Consider the following 25,537-nt stretch of genomic DNA (forward strand, 5'->3'; position numbering starts at 1 on the left):
AAGTATATTGAAAACTACAAAGCATTATGGTATTAAATATGTTAATGTAACATTATTCAGCAGGTTTCCGGGAACTTCCTGAAGCAAAATGGATTAATTTTATAGGGTGACGCAAAACCTTTGGCCACAGCTATAGTTTAGTGTAGTTTTGACAGTTGCTTTACCCTGTGTTAATTATGTGGTTACTATGGTTACCTTATAAAAGGGATGCACACTCTGAAAATATGTTTCAGACACTGTGTAGTCTAATTCAGCAGTCTGTTTACATGGAAAAACACATGATGACATCTGTTCAGCATGTGCAACAGGAACATCAATACAGTAGACAACCCTTCATAGTAGTTTACATTGCAAACTATATTACTGATGAAAGACGTAATATATTCAGTGTTAAACTGCTGTCTGTGATTAGAAATCTGTTATGCTCCCAACTTCTTCAGAAGTGTTCCAAGAAAGATTATATTAACAAGACTTGCAAGTTTACAACAAGGGATAATGTAAGGATGATACCAGGACTTGTGTAAGTACTGCATTTTCTCAGTTGGGAGTCTTGCAAATTCCCTGTGTGGTCCTTAAATTCCATGCATATTCCAAGCACAACCTTGCATTCTAACTAGTATGGGGTTGGGAATGTTAAGATACTGTTTTTTCCTGGGGTTAAAGTGGTCAGCAAGTTTAATGGAGTCGGTGCAAAATGGGACTGTTTCAAATAGTGAATCCTGCTGGAGAACTTGGTTTCTCTTGCTCTTATTACATGTGCATTGAGGGGGTACTGTAATTTTACAGGTGAGATTAATAAAAACCAACTGTTTCGTTCACTCTGAGATTCCTCTCTCCAGTTTCCTGTCTGCCAAGATACAACAGCCATGCCCATTGCTTTTAGAAGGATTATCTCATTTATGAGCACATGAATTAGACATCCTTCTTTATATTGAGAAGAATAAGCATCGTACTCTATGTGAGGCTGATGGCCCTGGGCTCACGACGACCCCACTGGGCAGCCAGATCTGGTTATTGTCACCTTTTGAGTTGTTTTCATTTTCACAAGCTAGCCAATGAGACTGGCCGCTGTGCACGTTGAGCATTAAAGCATTTCAGGCATGTGCTCTGTTCTAAGCACTGTTTAGATTTTGCTTGACCTGCCCTTTATAAATAGGAGGGGGTGGGGAGGGTTAGTCTTCAGCCCTGCTTCCAGTCACAGTGGGCCTTTTTTTGTGGTTCTTTTCTGTTACATTGCATTTTTTGTAAGTTTTCGTGTTTTTTAGTTAAGTTAATACAGGTCTAGACTGGCAGGTAGAGCTCCATGGTTTGCATGGCCGAACTGAACAGAGTGATAATCCTATAAGTGCAGTAACAGTCTACACAGTTACTTTCAAAACAAGTCAAGGGCATTTACTGTACCTTCTTTTTTGTAAATTGTTAAGTCTTTTAATAAAAAACATTTTGTGTTAGGTATTTTTATTGTAGACATAGAGCTAAAGCTATTTACTCCAGATAAATCATAAAGTTACCAAAATCTAGTTAGTAAGTCTTTTCGAAATGAATTGTTCACTATTCCTTCACACAATCAATCAATTAAAAGACTCTCCACACACAAAATCGGGACTAGTGATAATGCTGCTAATAAAATGAAAGGAAATAGATTTTTTTAAAATAAAAAAATTGGGTCAGCAGTACAGGAGTCACATGTTAGGATCGATATAAGAACATGAGAACAAAAACATTTCCAATTGAGAGGAGGGCCATTCAGCCCATCTATGCTCATCCGATTCCTAGTAGCTGATTGATCTAATAACTTGGTCATGCTGGGTCGTAAAGGATCCCAGTAATTCTGCTTTAACTGGATGTCTAGGAAGCCCATTTCATACTATCACCACTCTATGTGAATAAGAGTCTCCTTCCCTCATTTCTATGTTTGTCTTATTTTCCAACTGTGTCTTCTGGTCCTAGTTGATATATATATATATATATATATATATATATATATATATATATATATATATATATATATATATATACACACACACACACACACACACACACACACAAATATTATATATATATATATATATATATATATATATATATATATATATATATATATATAATATCGGGTTATATATATTCGTGAAGTACTTCACATAATATCCCACACCGTATATATATGAGTGTCCTTTCGGGTGGCAAGATTAGAAGCCAAACTCAAGAAAAGTTTTTTGGTGGACACCTCTTAAGACATCCTGTTTGAAAGTTTTGTAAAAAAAAAACAGACTGGTGACACCTCGGTCTGTAGCCATGTGGCAAAACGTTTTGTGGTCTGACGAAACTAAAGTGGAACTTTTTGGCCTAAATGCAAAGCGTTATGTTTGGCGCACACCCGACACAGCGCATCACCCAAAGAACACCATCCCTACTGTGAAGCATGTTGGTGGCAGCATCATGTTATGGGGATGATTCTCATCGGCAGGGACTGGGGCACTTGTCAGGACAGAAGGGAAAATGAATGGAGCAAAGTACAGAGAAGTCCTTGTGGAAAACCCGCTGCCCTCTGCAAGAAAGCTGAAACTGGGACGGAAGTTCACCTTTCAGCATGATAACGACCCAAAGCACACAGCCAAAGCTACACTGGAATGGCTAAGGAACAAAAAGGTAAATGTCCATGAGTGGCCCAGTCAGAGCCCCGACCTAAATCCAAACGAAAATTTGTGGCATGACTTGAAGATTGCTGTCCATCAACACTCACCAAGGAACTTGAACAGAGCTTGAACAGTTCTGTAAAGAAGAATGGTCAAATATTACCAAATCTAGGTGTGCAAAGTTGGTAGAGACCTATCCCAACAGACTCACAGCTGTAATTGCTGCCAAAGGTGCTTCCACCAAGTATTAACTCAGGGGGGTGGAGACTTTTCCAATTATGATCTTTCAGTTTTTTATTTTTAATATATAATTTTTTTCTCAATAAAAACTTTTTTCCCCTTAACAGTGTGGAGTATGGTGTGTCGATAAATGGGGGGAAAAAAACCTTCATTTTCCCCACAGCTTAGATGAGTCTTTTCAGAAGCATTGAAGTAAAATTTGGCATTAAAACTATGCAAGCAGGGCAATAGAGACTGTAACACTCAAAGAAATAGAAAAGAATATAACTCAAGACAAAGCCGAAATAGTTTTTCTTGACCTTTTTGCTGTTTTCCTCCCTTTCCCAAACAAACAAACACTCCCCACTAGCACATGGGTTTAAACTTGAGATAACTCACAAATCACTACTAACATAGCATTTATAGATGAGTACTTTATCTAGGATCTCAAAGTTCAGTGGGCATTTAAGAATTAAGATAATACAGTACATGGACAGAATTGAGAAAACACATCAGTGTGAAATGCAAAGTTTACAGTTGCAGTAAAACTTTCAAACCACAGTTAAACTGCAAGTTAAACTACAATATAACATGTCAACTCTTGGTTTACCTTAAATGCATTGGTTAAGAAAGTTTGTTTATATGTTTGTTTACATTTCACCATACTTTCTTTATTTCCTGCAGTGTGTAACGATGATCCTCATCTGTCAAAGTATATGTCTCAGGCTCTCAGGTATAGACAGACGTTATATATATATCCGATATATATATATATAATATATTTATATCTATATATAATATAATTTTTTATAGAAGAGTCGTCTCTCTCTCAGCTGGATTTCATTTGGACGCCACAGCGGGACATTTACACAAGCCAGTTAATAGATATAAAAAAAAAAAGAGTATTATAAATTTTTTTTTTTCTTTCTGTGCATGCATTTGTAAATGCTTCACTAGCCCGCAATGGGAAAAGTGGACTCCAACAGCAACAATTTTAAATGATACCACTGCCAAATGAACTTAATTTTAATTAAATAATTGTTTTTGGCAACCAAAGTTGATTCAACAGATGCAGGACCTTTTATTTAAGCACTTGAACCTATCGATATAATTAAAGCAGGCAAAACTCAACCAAGTATTAAACACATAACTTGATGTTTTGACTGCAAGTCACCTTGCTGTACTCCACCCATTTTCTGTAGGAAAACAAAATAAATATATAAGGTTTGATAATATCCTCAAGGCTAGCCCAACTAAAAGCTAGCTGCAGCTGTAAATAGACTGACTACGTTTACCTTAACTGTGTCGTAACAACTCCTAAAACAGACTGTGTCGTCTGCTCCTAAAACACATTACTATGGAGATTCTAAAAAGGCCAATGTAATCTGATACATCAATAGCACATACATGGTTAATGCTGAGTCTCTGTCTTTGCCTCGGCCTCAGACGCAATGAAGGGAATTTGGGTTATTAAAATGAACTATATCTAAGTACATTTCTCTGGTTCTTGTAAAGCCTCAGGATTCTGGAAACTTTCTAACCCGGTGGAGCAGGGTTCTTCTTCTTCACTCTCGCACTCGCTCTCTCTTGCTCTCAGGAATTGTTTAAAGCAGGGTTTCCCAGTCCTGGTCCTGGGGACCCACTGTGTCTGCTGGTTTTCATTCCAACTGAGTTCTCATTACTTAATTAAACCCTTAATTGAAATAATAATGTGCTTAATTAGACCTTTTTAACTGTTCTCAGCTCCTAAAAAGTTACCTGTAAAATTGTATAGTTAACTTGAAATCTCCAACTGTTTAAAAGCTGAAAACAATTAAAAAGGTATATTTAAGCTAATGAATAGTTCAATTAAGGATTCAATTAAGTAACTGAGAACTAGGTTGGAATGAAAACCAGCAGACACAGGTTCCCCTGGACCAGGATTGGGAAGCAGTAATTTTCTTTGTACACCAGTCGATGCAGGTTGCTCACTATCTGTGTTCAGTGTATTGTGTGTATTGATCCCTTACAAGTCTATAGTAACTTTTTAACAGTGTCACCTTTTTAAGAAAATGTAAATCGAAATCTGTAGGATTCACTTACTGCTACAAAACTGTGTGATACAAACAGACAACATACTGAAGATCTACATCTGGTATCAAAAAAAGGGTTGGTAACATTCTCATTGAGAAAGCATGACTCAACATGCAACATCCTTTTCCTGTTTTCAGACCATGGAACTATGCTTTTTATATTGCAACCTAACCTACCTTAATATATATAGATAGATAGATAGATAGATAGATATAATGGCAGGGCAAATGCTAATAATGGTTCACTGGGATAGGATTAATTTCTGTCCCTGCCAGATAAATGTGGGTGCGTGGCTCTTTTTGCACAATCACAGGTGTAATTGTTTAATTTAATTTGGCGTAATTGGTGACAGCTACCTGTAATTAGTAGGCAGGTATCTTACAGGAGCCAAAATGTTTGTACTGAGCAGTCTGTGTGAAGGCAAGAGGCTGTCAGTCTGTGTAAGATATTGTACTGTGTAAACTGTTGTGTGATAAAAGTGTTTTGTGACTGGTAAATGGCTTAGCCACCCAGTGAAATAGTTTAAGGAAAAACAAAGTTGCGTTTATCACTCCATGTGGGAGTTAGGTTTTGTTTTGTTCTGTTTATTTATATTTATTTTTGTTTTGTGACTAATAAAAGTGCGCAACCGTGTTGAACTTTCAATTTCTGTGTCTGGGTCTGCTTACAAGGGGCAAACCAACCTGAACATCAGTAAAATCCTTCTCTCTCTCTCTCTCTATCTCTCTCTCTCTCTCTCTCTCTCTCTCTCTCTCTCTCTCACTCTCTCACACACACACACACACACACACACACACACACACACACACACACACACACACACATACACACACACATATATATATATATATATATATATATATATATATATATATACACACACACATTAGCAATGCTGTGCTTCAGAAAGACCAAAAGGGAACTTTTCAAGTAGAATAAGGGTTACTACAGAATGTAATTCACAGTAGCACAGTCACACAAACATACTGAATACAATCTGGAAAACAGCTACTTCTGGTTACTTGTGTAAGACAGGAATTTGTCCCCGCCAGCCCTGAAAAATGCAGGAAAACTGAAATTAGAATTCTGTCTGCAGAGATTTGGACAGACTCCAGGCTTTAGCTCTTTATCACTCCAAAGGCATGAAGTGCTGCTACACTGATTCTCATTTAAGAGGCAAGCCCGAATGACAGAAATATCAAGATGATAAGAAAATAAGAAAACATTTGCGTAAATGATTTGGCAATTATTTGTTAAGACAATGTAATTCATCACTAGTTTGCAAGGAACGTTGTTCATTAGTATAATTTAAAAAATGCAAGAATTACTTTGGACATCAAATAAATACACCAGTTATAGCCAATCCAATCCATACTGTACATTACTGCACCATTAAAGTAAGACAAAATTGTTAAATGTAACATACACTTGCAACAGGTGTTCGTAGTAGCACAGGAAATGACAACTTCCTTTGTACTTAACTCACTACGAAGGACTCATATCCGTACACAATTGCACATTTCTCTGAAAGGTCTCACTGAGTGGAAAACATCCCTGAGATATTGTTTAAGGAACAAAATTGTTAATATTAAAAGACGTCCCACTTAATCAGTGTCAGTGCTGTTAATAGCAAGCTGCTTCATGCTTTGGAGTGTGCTGGAAATATGTGCACAGGAAAAGGTCCCTGTTTACTTCAAACCAGTGTGGCTGCATTGTGGTCCCCAGGACTCTAAACAAAAGAAGCTGTATGTCACGAGTGCCTAGAATTAGCTGGTTTGTGCACATTATGTTTTGCTTTCGTATTTAGTATAATATTTTGGTTTCATTTGCACTTGTTATGTTTCACACTTTATTTTTGTTTATTACCTAAATGAAGGCACTTGTGTTGCTTATTTTGTATTTTTTTGTTAAGTGTGTGTTATTATTTGTAATATAGCACAGGTGATAGAAGGAGAAAATAGTCCCATTACCCAATTCTAAATGCAGCCAGGTGTTTTCCATTTCATGGGTTAATCTTAAAATGAATACTATGTCTTCACAGGGGTATTGCTTTAGCTTTTTACAGCAATTGTTATAGTTAACGCAATAATGTAAACACTGGAGGATGAAGTCCTGAGCTGTTTATGTCTTGAGTTACCCATGAGGAGCCATTGTATTTTCTGTTTACATGGTGCACAATTAACCATTTACTTATGGTGAAAGATTTAATTAAGTAAGTTATTTTTATACCAGCATTATGATTTAGCAGTAAGAGGCAACATGCGATTAAGGGCTGTGCTGAGTTTTTTCAAAGGACGATGAGATGTTATTAGAAAGGTGGCAGGGGAGAAGAAAGGGGGACACCCTGCCGCTGAACACCTCTTCTACTGATTAGAAAGAGGGGGAACCCTGCCGCTGAACACCTCTCCGACTGATAACAAAGGGGGACACCCTGCAGTTGAACGCCTCTGCTACTGATAAGAAAACATCATTTTCCATTAGAACAGTGTCCTGGGCATCCTAATACAAATTTACAGTGGCACATTATTCACACATTTTATAATGTATAATGTGAAAGTATAGTTTTACCGAAATTACTACTGAATCACTTTGAGCATTGATTTGAGTTAATATTCAGAACCTCAAGTCTCATGTAGAGGAAATAAAAAAAAACAAAAAAAACAGATGTTACTGTTTACATTTGCATAACACAGTTGTTATTGTATGGCTTTACAGTGTCTGTCTAAACTGAATTATATATTATGACAGTGCTCTTAGTTAGTTTGCATTCTTTTTTCTGTTTGTATCTCTTCATCTCTGTTTGTACTGTAAGTCTGTTTGATTCTTTGTTATTTTTCTTCGTAATTTATAAAAAGTTAAACATTTGGAACAAAGGTTTTGAAGGGGTTGAAGATAGAATAAAGACATAAGATTGTCTTACAGAAACAACAATCTGAACATTTGCATTGAAAAAGTTGATTAAATGTTGTAGTTTACTGTTCTTAATTTTAGTCAATCAACTGACATACGTTTTAGCCTTTAAAAATATTTCTGGGGCAAAGTTTTCAAATAAATCATGTGTTGTTAACACATTTTGTAGGCTGCAGAAAAAGAAAAACTCAAACTGTTACCTGCTTTAAACTCATCCACACTTTTTAATTTCAGCAGGTAGAGCCCAAAATGACGGCTTTTGGCCCCATTATACTGTAAGCAAACATTATACTGTAAGCAAAGCCTGCATTTGGGTCTTCCGTGGGGGTCTCCAAGCCACTAAAAGCAGCAGCCTATGAAGGTGTTTGCTGGGAGTTCATTGTTGATCTGCATCTGTAAACAGCTGCTAATTCACAGTGGCAGCCTTTTGTCAGTAACAGTAATACTATATAATGGCTGAAAGGGTTAAACAAACCTCCTGTTTATAGAATACAGCAATAAATAATAAGGATTCCTTAAATTCTTCATGGCAAGATAACAACTATCATTCTTTTTTTTCTTTGTATGCCCAAACTTCAAAAGGTAAAACATACAGTTCATGTTATTGAACAATCTGAGTGGGTTTATATAAAACAAAAAGAGAAACAAACTATTGCAAAGAAAACGTAGGGCTGTATGTGTAGGCTAGTGGATCCCAGACTTTTACACAGTACTGTATGTGGACCATTCTGGTGTTTAAGGATGTTTCCATTATATATCCATCTGTACATTCTATATTGATATGTATCACATCTTTAAAACTCTTAACAAACTTTTGTGCAAAAAGTCATTGCAATCGCAAATGGTAGCATGTGGTTAGATTAGCCAAGAAACATGGCTTTAGTAGCACCCATATATAGGTCACATGACTCACATCTCCCACACAACTGTTTGATTCAGTCAGTGCTCCTCTTGATGCAATGCAAAGAGCATTAGGAACTTTTTCTATTACGAACAGCTTCTTTAAGAAGGCTAAAAATGCTGATGAATACGACAGCAACAGTGCATTGACTGCGACTGGACCCATATACAAACAAAGCCACTGACACACATAGATACACAAACAAAGGAAAGCATTCTGACAAGATGGAGAAAGGCACTTTATGGAAATACTTGTACAAATTAAATAAATGCATTTCTTATTATATGTGTTCCCGGTACTAGAAATAAAATGTGAATTTGTATAATAATTTATGTTCAAGAAAATTTATATTTTTGTGGTGCTCCAGTGCCTTCAGATGAAAGACAGCACCACTGTACCATATGTTAATGCTGTGGTTCCATTCTACCAATTACCCTTGCCCCATAACTCTGGACCATTGCATTGCCAGTGCAGTGCTGTTGAAAATCAGTTGATAAGGGTTTTTCTGTAATGAGAGCGAGGATCAGCTTTCCCACTAGAGTGTCATACTCCCCCAATTCCCTCACACTTGAAGTGTGAAATTTGTAAGACGTTACATGTTCCAGGTTAGGGTCAATAGTAGGTCATAAAGTTGAAATCACGTCACACCTTTTAGAACTGTTTTTTTTATGCCCCAGAAGAAGTGAGAAACAAAGTACATTAAGAAATAAGTCTACTACATAATATTTTCTGTACTTTTTTTTGGCAGGGTGTTCTTGTTTGCATAGGATATGGATGGTGTATGGGTGTACATAACTTTTAAAAAGTTTCTCGTCCCTTTCCATTTAACCACTAATTTAAAGAGAATAAAAGGAAATGGCTTGTTTTTTGCAAAGGTCCAAAAATACCCAATGTGTCGCGTCTGGGTGACCGAGCACACAGCTTTTTTTGTTTGAGAGTTCCACTGATCTGCCAGGATTTCGGTCGAGTTCTTCAATTCTCTCATCTCAGAGAGAGAGAGAGAGAGAGAGAGAGAGAGAGAGAGAGAGAGAGAGAGAGAGAGAGAGAGAGAGAGAGAGAGAGAGAGGCTGGCCCACAGCACGGCTCTGCCTGTGATGTGACTGCCTTCTGCCATCTGGCTTCACAGAACTCAATTTATCAAAAGCGACCAGTTCCCACATCACATCATTTAAGTAAAGGACTTAAAGAAATACCTGTTGCATACAAGGGCAACTTTGTGCTTCTGTGTTGTACAAACTTCCACACCCATTCCTTCCCTCTTGAAAGAGCTGGATTGGTTTATTTGAAAATTTGAATTTTGTTTGCTGGCTGGACTGAGGAAGGAAGGGTATGACAGACTGACACAGGTGTTGGATGCTTCTGTCTATGGGTGAGTCTGAAAAGAAACTTAACCAGCTGTCCTCTTTTAACCATTTTCATTTCAGTTGATCTCAGGGTTTTGACTGAAGCACATGGGCTATGCTTTGCAGGCAACTCTGCGGCAAGAAGATAAGGTAAGAAGCTTATAGATTTATCAGCAGGGTTCCTAGGAGAAGAAAATAACTTATGACTTATGTTTTCTTTTTACTAATACTCTTTGTTGTGTGGATCTAAACAAGGGATAACGAATGAGTAGTTAAAACAGAATGCATGAATAACTGTGCTTTGTGGATTTTCTTTAGAGTAACACGCCATGAATCTCCTTCCATATTTTTTCAAGTGAAAGTAATAATGTCAAGTACTTATCTTAGTACAGCAACTATAATGTTTCATAGAAACGTAGGGAACAAACAATGTTACACCATGTCTATTATTAACACGACCCAGATACAGCTACCAGTGTTCACTGTTGGAATGAAAATTACTTTATTGGATAAAAGTCAAACTCAATGCAGCCTTACAGAGTTATCATACATTAGTTGTTTTCTCCACTGAAATAATAATAATAATAATAATAATAATAATAATAATAATAATAATAATAATAATAATAATAATAATAATAATTGAATTGCATGCGTCCTGACATGAAAAGCACTTTGCTCATTCAGTTTTGTTATTGTAGTTGTCTTGCATTTCAAATCCAGTTGCCTTCATTTAAAGGAAAGCCAGTATGGGGGAACTGGTACAGGTTTATGGGAGCTTATCGAATTTACAAGAGGTCATGGCAAGGTGCTTGGAAAATACCAACTGAGTTTAGGAGGCTTTCTCACAAGAGACTCGTTTCAATAAGGAGACTGCAATTGTTAGGGTTAAACCACATTAAAGACTCGACCAAACTTGTTAACACAATGCGTGTCTTGGCCCAACTGTTCAATACAAAATTAATCAGTCCTAATGTTACTTGAACCTGTTTTTTTTTTAAATAATAATAATAACAATAATAATAAACAGTTAGTGGTAGGACCGACGCATTGCACACTATTAAAATAAATGTTGCAGTAGTAATCGTCGGTCAGTTACAGTAGATGTCTCTGACAGCTGTTGAGGATTTTAGTAAACTGCAATGCACCCAGCATTGAGTCCCATCAAGAATTTGTTTTCTGCAGCAAACAAGATTCAGTGGCACTCATCTGTAACTCTCAGGGGTCAATCCAGCCGAGGACCTGCCACCAGTTTTCTAATTATAATCTTACTCGTGATATATCAAATTTATCACGCTATATTTGGCTGGACTAATGGGAACTGCATGCCGACATCCAATGAAATTGCTAAAAAAAACTTGTTGTTATTACTGTGAATGAATGTCATGGCAACATATGTTTTCACAGTCTGACACCTGATTGGATGGACCATAAATGTCTATACCTTGCAAGCAACTTCTGCTGATTCTTTTAATAAAACTCTATGTTCTATTTTATCCTTGATTGAATATACAGATGGTATGTTTCTGTACCAGAACTGTACCTCATCTATTTGGACAGACCAGGACATTGTTGCAACCCTTTCCTGCACTATTTAATTAAAAACATTCAATTCAATAATTACGGTAAGAAAGGAAGTAAAGGAACAAGGTCCTTTACTGGAGTGCCACCTTGAGAGCTACAAGGGTAGTCCATAATACAGTATATAACGGCAGTTGCATAGGTATTGAAAACTGAATATACAGTAACTAGCTGTTATTTGAGCATACAAGGTGCTAAAAAGTAACAAGTGTAGTTTCTTGCCTGTCTGGAAAGAACAAAAATGGATAGAAATCAACATTTCCATATCTTTCTTGAAGGGTAGACCACAGCAGCAATAGCAACAATGTCAGTTATTTATAAGCCTAATTCCTAGACTGGACTTGAAGACTTCAAACATTCTTTTTAGATTTTTCTGTATTGGATAAGCTTAACCTCGTTCCTACTCTATACACAATATCTATCAGCACAAATGTCTATTTCCTCTTCAGGTACTGAGAGCTTTCATTCTTTAGAACCATATTGAAATACAGAAAGTATTTGGCATTTCTTGATACTTAATGGGTGGCGCTGAGTCACCTGCTGGTAAAGACATACGTTTGTCCTGAGGGTGCAAATTTAAATAGAGGCCTCTAAATAGCAAGTTGGGTTCAAAAGACATGTGTTGACAACCTTACTATAAACAGATAAAAGACTTTGATGCTTTGATGCTAATTGTAGGTATGTGTTTTCATTATCTAGTGCCGCATCCCCATATGGATAATAAATATTACTCCAAAAGTTGTATTAAAATAAAAGGAACAATTACAGTCTCTTCCCCTTTCAGCAAAAAAAAAAACCTAAAAAATAAAAATATTCAGAACTTCAATGGACATTAAAATAACCGTTTACTGCAATGGAATAGTAAATAGATGAGTCTATGGGGATAACTGCAAATACATCATACAATTTAGGCATAAAACAACTCAAACCAATGCCTTTCCTATAAAGAGTATAGTTGCTCAACATTTGTACATTGCTGTTTATATGCTGTTAGCAACTGTAATGTGCTGCATTTGTCTTCCTTTGCTACTTGAGCAAATAGCACATCCTCAAAGTCGATATGAATTGTGGCTGCTCATGCATCTTTGGAGACACAACTCACCAGAGGCAGCAGCTACAGTATTTATTCATTTGATGTTCTGGTTCAACATTATAACTCAGCATCCTAAGGATAAATCTTTTGACCTCAATCAATCCCAATGTTATTTGTTTTTTTCTTCTTTCTAACAGAATCCCTTCAGACTATTTTACAGTGTTTGTTTTATTATTGGCCCTTCAGGACTTAGTCAACATATTTGATTTTACTTTAAACTACATTGCATTTTCCATATTGATGAAATGTACCTTTTCAACAGCACAGGGTAAAACTAAGACTGGTCCAATGATATCAGATCCTTAAGTGATGGTAACTAAACCTGCCCAGTGTTTCAATCTTCATTCTGTGTACGATTCTCATTGAGCCCGCGATACAAAAAACACGTTGCTGCTTTGAAGTAGAATTCTGTACCTCTACAGGGAAATCATATTAGACGCTTGCAAGGGTGGATAGAGATACTGTAGTGCGAACTGACATCTTTTCCTCTTTTGAGCCCTACGTGTTCAATCAGACCATTTCATCCTCTGCTTGCAGAGCGTTTGTTTGGCAATTGCAGAAACAGCATGTTCATCAATGATGATTTCCAGAACCAGATTGTGGAAAGTAGAAACGTAACCCCACTGGTTAATACGAGTGTTGACGTCTGGTTAGGTAACACTCTTGACTCTGGGTCAGAAGGTCCAATCTCAGATTCTGTATGAGTTAAGTCAGGCTGTAATTCTGTTATACCCAGACAGGCCTTTTGATAGTTCTACTCATATTGAGGGAAAGTGCTTACCAAGTAAAACCAAGGTGCTTTAGTCTTTGGGGACTTCAAAGAGAATGGACAACTTTTAGTAGAGACTATGTGGTAGGCCTCTTGATAAATTATTTTTTGTTCTTGACCTTCTTAGGTTCTTAGTTTTACTGAGTTAGTTTTTATTATAATTGTTTTTTTTTTATTATTATTTTTACAAAATAAATGGCACTTATTACTGGTGCTGTTTTCATTTGTATTTATTATTATTTATTTTTCCCTCAAACAAGTATTTCAAAATGTTTACTGCAGTCTTTAATTAACATCTATTATATGTTTAGCAAAACTAATATCTGTTTGTCCTCCAGTGATAAAGTACATATTTATGAATTTAATACTGTCCCAATAGATCGTAGAATGTGTTGAAATGGTATTTCTGTATTGATGCAATTTAGCTGAAAACATATTTATCTTGCATCACAACTTCAAGAACACTTTGTTTTTGTGATATTTTAAGCTGTTTATAAGTTTTACTGCCTTCAGGAACTGCTTTAGCAAACAAGAGATGCATTGACTTCAACTGCTATCCCCTAAGAAATCGCTCGTCTACTGCTTTACTACATTTGAAACACGATAAAGGATGTAGAGTGGCCAAAAAAACAAAATAATAATAGTAATCATTTGAAGACATCTTAATCAAATAATATAAACATTAGAAAATCAGCCAACAAGATGGCTGAAAGTGGGCATTCAGAAAACACAGTGTGCTGAACAGTAGATGCATTAAGAGCGTGTGTTCTGAAGGTCAGGTCAAACACAGGGTGCAGCAACTCAGAGTGCCCCAGAAGTCATGTGCCTTGCATTCTCTTTCACTGTCTAAATTTAGTGGCAGCATGTGGCAGGTATATTTGTAGTGTGATGAAGAGGCTTCCGAAAAAGCTGCTGTGGCACTTGAAATTGAACTGATGCCCTCAGACAAACACTTAAGTGCTATTATTGAGGCAGGCAGATGAGTGGCCACACCATTCCATGTCTGATGTCTACTGATGTCAGTAATTAAAAAATGATGTGCAGAACATTATGGACTGCTGAGCTTTCAGCCAATCAGAACTCTAGTTTTGCAAGCTGTGCAGCATCACATTACAGACTAACCACATCAAGACATCAGTACAGCAGTTTCCTGCTTGAATACTTGGTACCCAAAGCACCCCTTAACCCTCAGTCAATGAGAAACAGAGATATCACTATTATAAAATGAATGTTATGAGCACAAGCCATCATAATGTGATTTTGTACCTTGTATTGAAACAATAAATCAGTGAATAATAAGCAATAAAGCAGTATATAATATTGATATAAAGGTAGTGAATATCTGTGTGTTTGTTATATTAACATGTGTACCGCATAAAGCAACCTACACATATATTAGCCAATCAATAACCCTGTAGTATACATTTGAGACATTTTGTAATGATTCCATTCCATGTTAATTGAACAGGCAAATTTACATTTAACATGCCTTAACTTGTATAACTGTATCCTTATTTTAATGTGCATTCCTTTTGTCTTTTATTCAACACCCTTTAATTAAACTCTAATCAGATCTGTACAGATGTGCCCGTTGATCATACTTGTTGTTACATCCATATTACAGTCACTCTAAATGAGATGCTAAAAACAGTTTGACAGCTCTATGTAGAGAGGAAATTATTGAATTAATCAAACCTGGGAAACTGCTTAGTTTTTACTGAAATGCATTTCAGTGCCCCAGGTATATGTTTTGTTAGCTTCTGTTTCTATAGAACATTAATAACAAGCAAAGAAAGGTCTTACATGTGTGGCATAAATTGTGGTTCCAACTTTAAGCCTATGAATAATGGCACAATAAAATAAATCAATAAAAGTCAGAGCAATCATGACAATTCCTGGTATTTTACACTATATTCACCCATATGCAGACCAAGGGCCCAATTAAATAAAATACTAAAAACCTGCTTAATATTTTATATGTGTTCTTTTATCATACCTATGTGTGTAACTTGGATTGCAGTGTCCAGCTATATTCCAGATGTGCAGCTTTGTTAAATGACTGTGGAGCAATAAGCCATTTTGGAGGTTATTTCCAAGGGGAAAGGCCATGTAAGGCTTATGTGCAAGCCTTCAACTTGTCACCCAGCGTAAAAGGAATGCTCATTTTTTTTACAGAGATACGTATTTGGTAGACTTGGCTGCACAGACATTTCTGTACCGGGTCAGCTCTGAAAGCAAGATGGTTCATCTCTGGAGGTCACTGGTTAAAGGCTTTTGAAAGTAAACATGTCTATATAAGGGCACTGCTCTTTTTCACTTTCTCCATGTTTATTCTAAGAAGCCACTTTCAGGAAACCCTATGTGCTTATCCAAATAAGCAGCACACCCAATCCAAATATGTGGACTACAGGCCTTTTGAATTACAGCTTTTAACCCTTTGAGAACCACCACAGAGTAAAGCCTATGCTGGTTGATTCTGGAATGCTTATATTTTGTTGTATTAAAGCTGCTATAAGTTTGTAATGGAAAGTCTTCAATATTCAGATGAGTTTATTACTATATATTAATTTCAAGACGAAATGCTACACATTTTTAAAGCAGCAACTTGTCAATAATCCCACAAAGTATTTGTTAATTATTCTTCAGATTTATAATATGACTATTGTTAAAGTACATTCCATTGCTTTAAGTTACTCTGGTAAGGTAGTCTTAGGTAACATGTACCTAAGCAATACATTGACACATGTTTAAGTCCATATCTTTCACATCACCTGGGAGAATCCAATTATCTTGTTAAAAACCAGGGATTTAGGCATGGTTCTAAAATAAAGACCCCTCATCTGATATGTATAAGCCTCCTTAAGGCACATTTTTGTAAAAAAAAAAAAAAAAAAAAAAAAAGATATATTCATAAAGTTTCTGTTAAAAATGATTCAGTCAGGATGAGGTACAATAGTACAGTGTGTCAAAGCTATGTGGCACCCTTTGCCCACGATAAACCCTGTCATTGAAAATAATGATTCAGACTGCAGTGTGGCTTTTTCCTTACATTTCCAGACAAGGGTTCATTGAATGGGCTGGTGTTTTTTGTAGTAGCTTTCCATAGTAAACTGCCAGCATGCTGTCTCAAAAACTCTTTTGTGAAACAGTTGGTTTAAAAGTCCTGTGTATGTAAACAGGTTAAAAATAGACATAGTTGCAGGATTTTCAGGAGGCTGTCTGAGGTTTTGTCTGCAAGTCAAAGCCAGTGGTTTTCTTAGTCAGGGGATGGGTTAAACTTTTTTGTATAGACAAGTGTAACATGTCCATGAACTTGCAGTATGAAGGGACTGATACTGTAAGAGTGCTTAATAACTGTATCCAAGGAGTTCCTACTCCAACGTTGCCTGTCTGGGCTCCTTTCATTCTGCCTAATGAAGGGAAGCAACATCATAAAGTTGATCTGTAGGATGGAACTGTCAGTCCTATGAGTATGACTAATGGTTTTCATTGAAGATCAGGTTAATGATAACATGTTTCTTTCTTTTCCAGCCAGGTTGCCTCCTACTATTCATGAAGAATCTTGATAGGATTGACTCCTTCGAAGATTACCTTCCCAAAGGGTAAATATTCTCAGCTGTGAACAATTACCACAGAGTGTTTTTGACTGGATGACAAAAGAGCCTAGTTAGAAATCAAAGGTTCCACAGGTCAAGAATGTGAGAGCATTGACCACGAGGGCCTTCGTGTTATTTTCTTTTCTGCATACTTTTTCGAATTGGCCTGAAGGATGCCAGCTAAGACACCTATCTATCTCAAGGCAACCAATAGCAAAAAAGGCAAAAAATGCAAACTGAGGGATATCTTGTCCCCCGATATGATTAGCCCACCACTTGGGGACTTCCGCCACACCATTCACATCGGGAAGGGAGGGGAACAGGATGCGTTCGGAGATATGTCATTTCTGCAAGGGAAGTATGACCTTCTGCCTGGTCAGGAAGATATACGATATCTTCAGTCTATTGGACACAATGAGTTTTCTAGGGCGAACAGCACCTCAGATGCCACTTTTTCAGAGACTCCCTCACCAGTGCTTAAAAACGCTATTTCCCTTCCTACCATTGGTGGCTCCCAAGCCCTTACTCTCCCCCTCCTTTCCACTGTCACTTTCACTCCAACCACTGAACGCCTTGTGCCTTTTAACCCTCCAGAGAAGCCAAAGCAGAAGGAATTATCAGAGAAAACCAAGCCCATCTTTTCTTCTGTGATGTTCCCTCCCAAACCCGAATCCAAGGCACCTATAAAGCAATTCCCAGTCTCTTTCGACAAATCAATACTGCCCAAACTAACAGAGAAAAATAAGCCAGTTGAAAATGGTAAAATACACACCAGTGATAACGGATATAAACGGTCTGCTCCCCATTACTCCAATGGTAACGGTAAAGCGAATAATTCAACAGCTTTGACAGGACATTACGCCGACTGGTTGCAAGTCAAATCGATAGAGGACAAGCCCCTTAACAACTGTCAGTTTGAATTTACAAAAGGAAAAAGCATCTCAGAGGAATCGATCTCAAATATTACAGGGTCCCTCCTGTCCCTGGAACTTGACCTGGGACCCTCCATTTTGGATGAGGTTCTTAACGTCATGGATCACAAGTAATGATTTCTAAATTATATACGATGGGACAGAAAGGGAAACTGTTAACGGTACAAGAATAAAAGCCAGTGGTGTTGATTGCACACTTTCTTTGTTTTGTGGTCTGGGAAAGCACTCCTTTCTAGTAAAACAAGGGGAATGACATTACTTTCTTTATATGTAATTGGATTTTTACTAGTATTTTTATTGATCCAACAGTTTATTTTCCCTGTGCTTCAGTAGGGTATGCATTAAAAAGCAAACATGGATTGTTTAAAAAGAAAACAGTATACTTTTAACAACATTTTAAGTGCCTTTTGTTTGATTTTTTTTCCAAATTAAATGATATACTGTTTATTTCATCATACTCATATTAGATGAATATCTAAGACCGTATTATTGTAGGCCTGTGTGTGCGCTACATTTTTTAATGCTCTATTTCAGGAAATCTATTTTTATTATTTTGCTTTCTTTTTTTTCAGCATGTGTTGATAGGAATTTATTTAAAAGGAAACCGTTTACTTTTTCTATCACTTGGTACACAAGTTATAGTTAGGGCAAATAATAGTCAAAAAATAAATAAACTTAAATTTCCTTTAAGTTTAATGAAAATTTCTTACCTATGAAGACAGAAACCTATAAAGGCCTCTTGCTAAACTCTGATGCTATTAGAAACATTCGATTCTTATATGTTTTGTTTGGGTAGACATAATACACTACATACAGTAGTTCAGTTATATAAGGTTGTGCTTTGATACCATGTTCCCATAGTAGGATGGTGGTCACAATGCAAAAACTACATTATAAACAAACTGTTGTCATCTTTAATCATATATACGCTATGGTAAAAGTCTGAATGTTGGCAAATCGGTAAATGTCCGAAATAAACATGATACTGCTTTATTTCCGACATTTACCTGTAAATCTCAAGTATAACCAGTAGCTTTGGCTAATGACAGAATATCTCACTTTCTCGCATTATAGGGCTTCAGGTCTTCTGTGTAACTTCATGTGCCTCAAGTGTCTACCATGCTGCAATAAGTGAATATATCTATTCAGTACCTGTATTTGTCATGTTTTATGTCCTAACCAAAGTGTGATTTCAAACTACTACATATTTGGAGTACAATATCCTTCAACACCATTGTGAATTGTTTTATACACAAAGTTACCAGGCTGTTGGCTGTTCTACATAAATGGATAACAATAGTGTTCAGTACCATGTTGAATTGCTCAATTGTCCATTATTGTAAGCTCTTTAATGATTATTTTGTTAATGGAAAATGTGTATGCAAAAATAAATACATTGTTCAAGGTCAGTGTTTTTTGTTAATGGAAAACGTGTATGCAGAAATAAATATATTCTTCGACTAATGATTATTTTGTTAATTGACAATTTATATGCAAGAATAAATACATTGTTCAATGATATACCTGCATTAATAATACATCCCATTAAATCATAAAATTATCTTGTAAGTATCTGAAAAGTAATCTATTTCTTGATAATTTCGGATATTTACCAATACACTTTGGCAAAATATAAGATTAACCTATAAATGTACTAAAAGCTATTTATTTCTTCATAATTTCTGCCATTTACCACCTTATTTGGTAAATGTTGACGTTTCACACTTCAGTGCATATTGCATGATAAGGTGACTGAAGAAGTTAAATAACAATGGAATTTTAACTAAAATGAGAGAAAAATATCAACTTTTTCTGGAAGAATTAATTGTTTCATGCAATATAGCAGTTTTAATCACTATGACAAAGTTGTCACTATTCAACAGACAAATGTTGCAGAGTCCTTTATATTGTATGCAAAGCAATAAACAATTCAAAGATACCTTGATAGGCATGTGTGTGTCTGTTATATAATTGCTTTTTATTCCTGTTGTGAGTATATTCTGTGCTTCATCGAGGTTGGAAGCTCCAGCATTTCTTCATGAATCCTGATAAATTAAAATTCCAGGGAATTCTGACCACAAAGAAACCTAAAAAATAAAGGCTTTTAATTACTCCCTTTATAAACATGAACACATACTGCCTGTTGTATTTTAATTCTGTATACTCCGTTCATGTGTAAGGGTACCCATAATATATATATATATATATATATATATATTATATATATATATATATATATATATATATATATATATATATATACACACATACTATACTTCTATTGCTGTCAGACAGCATGTGATTTTGACCATACTGTATCTTTAGGGAACTACTTTAGCAGGTGGAAAGGTCAATGGTGGTATAAAGATGATGTCCTTGTTAGTGAACTTATTCAAGGGATTGAGCCGATTCCTGACCTCACTATGACTGACAGTCTTTCCTGCCTTACGCATTTCTTGCATACCCATCTGCTGTAATCATCAACAGGGAATTTGTTGTGGGGGTAAGCTGTTCTTTTTGTTTGCAGTGGAGGCTGCTATATAGCATTATAGTATAATAATTTTCAATAAAACAAACAAAAAAATATTGTTTAAAATGTAAGAAAAAATAACATTTTAACTACACTAGATTCAACATTCCTATATTAACAGCAGTTCTGACTCCTCGGAGGAAGCAAGTCTCTGTTATAAACTCCTATCTGCTATTAGCCACAGTACTAGTAGGGCACATAGTTTTATTCACCGCTGCAAAGAAACTGGTGAGGCGGAAATACATGCACCAGTGACTGGATTAAAACAACAGTTTGGTGACATCAATATGGCGGCTAGTAGTCGGAGAAAGTTTGTAATGTGGTGGCAGGCAAGACTGTGACAGACTTGCTGTTGTCAGAAACAAAGACATTATTTAGAATGACAGGTGAAATGTTTGAAAATCTGTTAGGACCATTGATTCAATGCAAAAATTAACATGTGATGCCAGTGGCACCTGCAGAAAGACTTGCAGTCACATTGCACATAGCCCGCCCACCTTACCCAGACTGACCAACCAGGTCTATCCCTGCTCCTTTTCACATTCTATGTGGCGTGGTTGCCACCGTAAAATACATGTAACATGTACACAGGGCAAGACAGACAAGACAAACAAACAGGACAACATACAAGTCCAGCAGACAGAGAACGGTTCCCTGGGTCACTACAAAATACACCAACACTGTTTCTATTATTTGGGCAGCTCTAAATTCTTCAACTAAGTGAGGGGTTAAAAGTGGATGTTTACAAACTTCTTCTGTTAAAAACTATAAAAAAAAAAAAAATTTGTGCAGATAGTAGCATGCTAAATTAAATTTAATAGTAAATTCATACAAACGTTTTGACATTTTTTTTTAAATGTATTTCTTATAATGCTAAGCAGTACTCTTTTTTATGGCTTAATTGTTATGACATTAAACACCAAGGTTAGATAATAAAAACAATCATCTTTACAAACTCCATCAACTTAAATTCAGATGTCTTTGGTTTTGTATTTGACTACTTAAATAGAAGGGAAAATATCATAAATGAATGGGAATTGGTAGGACTTCTATTATTTACCATTTCAATGCTGTCAGAGTCGATTCGAATGTTTAATTCGGTCTCCCCACACTCCACATTGACAGTCTCTATGGTGGCGCTCATGTTGTCTTGTGAATCTCACTGGTTTTCTAGCCTGGTGAGTCTGATGGCTCCTTGGTGAGTTTAACAGTAGTTCGGTGAGCGTCACCTGTTGACTTTAACAACAGTTTGGTAACCACAGAATGTCATCAGGTGAGCAAACGGTGAATAAAACAACTTATCCGTAGTAGCAGATCACGTGATTGAAGCACAGATTTTAATGGAGGAGCCCAGAGATTTTTTTTCATTAATGGAGCAGTTTAACCAGACCTGGCAACCCAGATGGCTATCACGACCACCATGCATCAGCTCGACTGAGACTTGCAGCTGCCCCTGGTCCTATTGGCATATCACTCAGCTGTGCAGGAGTCCACCAGTTGTACTCCGGGCCTCCTGATGCTGATATTTAGTGGCAGATGCCAAATAAATATCTTCAGTGGACCCCAAGCCCTCTGCCCTTTCTCTGCCTCCCCATTTTTTTTGGCCACCAGCCACTACTGATTATTTGCTATGCTGTGCTTACCCAGAAACTACAAAAAAGAATTAGATAGACACATATTCTTACATTGTTAATACAGTATAGGACCTATTTTTGACTTCAGACAAAGACAGATTTGAATGCAGTGAAGAAATAGCTCAGTCTCCCTGCTCATCAATCTTCCTGTTCCTGTCTAAAGTTTCCCAGTGCCAACTGCTACATTTTTACAAATATCTAAAGCATCACACGGAAGAAGTCAGTAATAGGTTTTGTCCAATACACAGCAGCATATTTAAGTAATTTTGAAGTATATAATCATCAACTCCCATTTGTGAATAAAAGTTATCTTAAAATTAACTCTTAGTCAGAAATAAGAATGTGACCTAGACTTCATTTTTATAGGCTATTGTGCTTCAAAGGTACTGTACAGTTCACCTTCAAGTTTTATAATGAATGCTTTTTATTACCAAACGACTTCTAAAAGCCTCCGTCAGACTGGGACTATTATGCTTAACTTGTTTCTTACTGCAAGAAGCAAGAAACCTTTCTGAACCATGCCCAGTGTACTAAAATAAATGGTTCCTTACTTTAACCACCAATGGCGTTATGAATAGATTAGTTCTTCCACAACCAGTAAGAGCCAACCAAGAGAGAAATTCCAATTCGACTACATCAGAGGAAAAGTGCAGCCATTTGGAAAGCCAATAGTTGTTTGATTTCCTCTGCTCATAGGCTAAAATGACCGACAGCGTGAAATAGTTGTTATTCAGAAATAGTTGTTAAGCATAATCAGCAACAATGCTTCTTTTAAGGTGCCAGTACTGGTAATTTCAATCTCACTACAGTACATGATGTGATCTAAAAAGTGATTTCTAGCTGAATCTACATGGAGTAAAGATCCATTATTATTACATTCAACATATTTAATATGAAATCCTAAATGAACTTCAACTCAGCATTAACTTGGAAATACTAAGAGATACTTACTGTTTAAGGTTCACTATCAAATCAAAACTCAATTATTCGATGACAATTTGGTCATACAAACATTGCATATGCAGATGACTTCTATCTAGCATACCACTGAGTTCCAATCAGTGAGGTTCAGTGCAATCATATTGCGGGGTAATAAGTAATAACAGTCTATGTCTGTGCATTAAAGTATCCAATGCAAATGGGGGTATCTAGACACTGCAGTGGTTTAAGCTACCACAGCAGAATGCGTCCCATGGAAGCCAGCAAAGGAAAAAGAGTGAGAGCCCAAATTCAGCAGAAACATCAGGATTCTACTTATTTTGTTATGTAAAGGTAATAGACCCATTCGGGTCTTACAAGAGTCTTCATTGAACCCTCTTCATCCAACAACAAAGCATGGCGGCTTTCATTGATATCCTGTAGAACCATCTCGGGTTACTATAGTGCTACAGCACATGTGGCTTTTGAACTTCTAGTTAACCATAGAGCTTACTGTTTTCTGTGATTTACCATGCTCAGTGCTGCTTTATAATGCTTATACGTTTGCCTTAAAACAAGCTAGCGGTCACACATTGCAATCAAAGTTTTGAATTGGTTTGCTGCAGATACTGTAGAAGTCACACGCAAATCATTGCAGCTATGACTAGCAGCAGGTGTTCCCACACACTTAGTGAAGACAGTAGCTATTCTTGCACTGTGAGAAGAGCATGTCAAATTTGGCATGTCTCACTGCTAATGCAGTTTGAATGGGCAGTCAGCTGATCCACTCTTCACATAAACCTGGCACAGCAGTGTTGGAGTTCACCTGTCATGCATGCCGAGTGCCAGAGTAGCTTATGCTGGACTAATGTCCTTAAACCATGATGTCATTGCAGCCGAGTGACCTCAACATCCTGCTAGCATGTAAAGGAGCCTATCCAATAAGTAATCATCGATTACTTACTGGGTAAGAAAAGGTAACCCAAAAGTGTTTTATTTATAAATCTAATTCTTACATTGTCTTTGTAGATTTGTTCCTATTCCTCATTCATAGTTAAACTCTTAGCCCTGTCTACATGCCCCCCAAATATTATACTAACCCCTCCCACACATATATATATATATATATATATATATATATATATATATATATATATATATATATATAATTGTGATTTTTTTCGTTTTTTTCAGTAACTAAACTACAGTCGACGACGCTGGATTTTTACTAGCGTAGAAAAACAGAACGTACAGCTATGGCCAAATGTTTAACATAGTTTAGATTGTTTATCTAACATCATGTAATCAAAGAAACTACAAAATGATATTGCATAAATCTATCGGAAGCCATAATAGTAGTACAGTATTTTGATTTCGAAATGTCACATTTTTCTATTTTTGTCAGTTTTTCATTAAGTATGGAAAACTACAAAGCGGTGTGTAATTCAATATGTCAATAATTCAACATAATTCAGCAGGGTTAATTCGTACCACTGTTTACATTGGCAGAATGAGGAGAATATATTATGAGCTTCAAGTCTCTAGAGTGGGTTTACTGTATGACAACATCTTTGTTTCACATTTCAGAACTCTATTTGTTAATCACTAATAATTAACAGGATAATATGCCTAAAACAGCAACTATATAAATAGTGTTGGGCAATAATGATCATGAGAGTGAATTAGTCACTTTTGACAGTTTTGATATGAATGTTACAGCTACTGTGGCATTTCATCAAGCTGACTGAAATTATATAGTTTTTAGAAATAACTTAATAACTGGAGCTTTCTGAACAGAACCCTTTACGTTACACATTTTGTCTTTAAGAAATGCAAAAGTATGTTATCAAGGCTTTTTTTTTCAGACAGCCAAACAGCAGCCAAATATCGGTATATAAATACTTCACATAGAAAACTCGGATTGCATAAAATGCTAACAAAGCAATTGAACACTTGCACTTTCTTTAACCTACACTAGGTTCAGCAGCTGACAAAGAAACCCTCCCAGACCTAAACTGTCATCTGAAACTGCGGGGGACTGTTCTAGATTCCAAGCTAGGTGGTCTGCAGTACCGACAATACATCACAAATCAGAGTTTTTGAAGATGATTAAACTCAACTTCTTTCTTTTTTTATCACAGTTGATAGTGTACAAAAAAGAGTTGGTATCTTCATTGAAATTAATCAGTTTCAACATGCTCCTATTTATCTTGTAAGCTGAAATAAGATCAACATATTTTGTGCAATTATTGCACAATTCAACATACAGTACAGCTATACATTAAAAACAAACAGACATTTATGACACGGACACGTTGTTTTTTTAGAAGAAGAAGAAGAAGAAGAAGAAGAAGAAGAAGAAGAAGAAGAAGAAGAAGAAGAAGAAGAAGAAGAAGAAGAAG

General features: G+C 36.3%; 1 protein-coding gene across 2 annotated transcripts; it reads left to right on the forward strand.

The window, feature by feature from the left end:
• Positions 1 to 9,812: 9,812 nt before the first annotated feature.
• On the forward strand, positions 9,813 to 19,476 carry LOC121316730 (cdc42 effector protein 3-like). 2 transcript variants are annotated; one of them, XM_041251850.1, is made up of 2 exons: positions 9,813 to 10,108; positions 17,057 to 19,476. In XM_041251850.1, the coding sequence occupies exon 2, from the start codon at positions 17,295 to 17,297 to the stop codon at positions 18,165 to 18,167; it is 873 nt and encodes a 290-aa protein (XP_041107784.1). In that variant the 5' UTR covers positions 9,813 to 10,108; positions 17,057 to 17,294; the 3' UTR covers positions 18,168 to 19,476. The 2 variants fall into 2 exon arrangements, with proteins under 2 accessions (XP_041107784.1, XP_041107786.1); XM_041251852.1 differs by lacking the exon at positions 9,813 to 10,108 and adding an exon at positions 10,156 to 10,232.
• The last annotated feature ends 6,061 nt before the right edge of the window (positions 19,477 to 25,537 follow it).

The sequence above is a fragment of the Polyodon spathula genome, chromosome 6 (genome assembly GCF_017654505.1).
Source record: "Polyodon spathula isolate WHYD16114869_AA chromosome 6, ASM1765450v1, whole genome shotgun sequence".
In the NCBI taxonomy this organism is placed as follows: Eukaryota; Metazoa; Chordata; class Actinopteri; order Acipenseriformes; family Polyodontidae; genus Polyodon; species Polyodon spathula.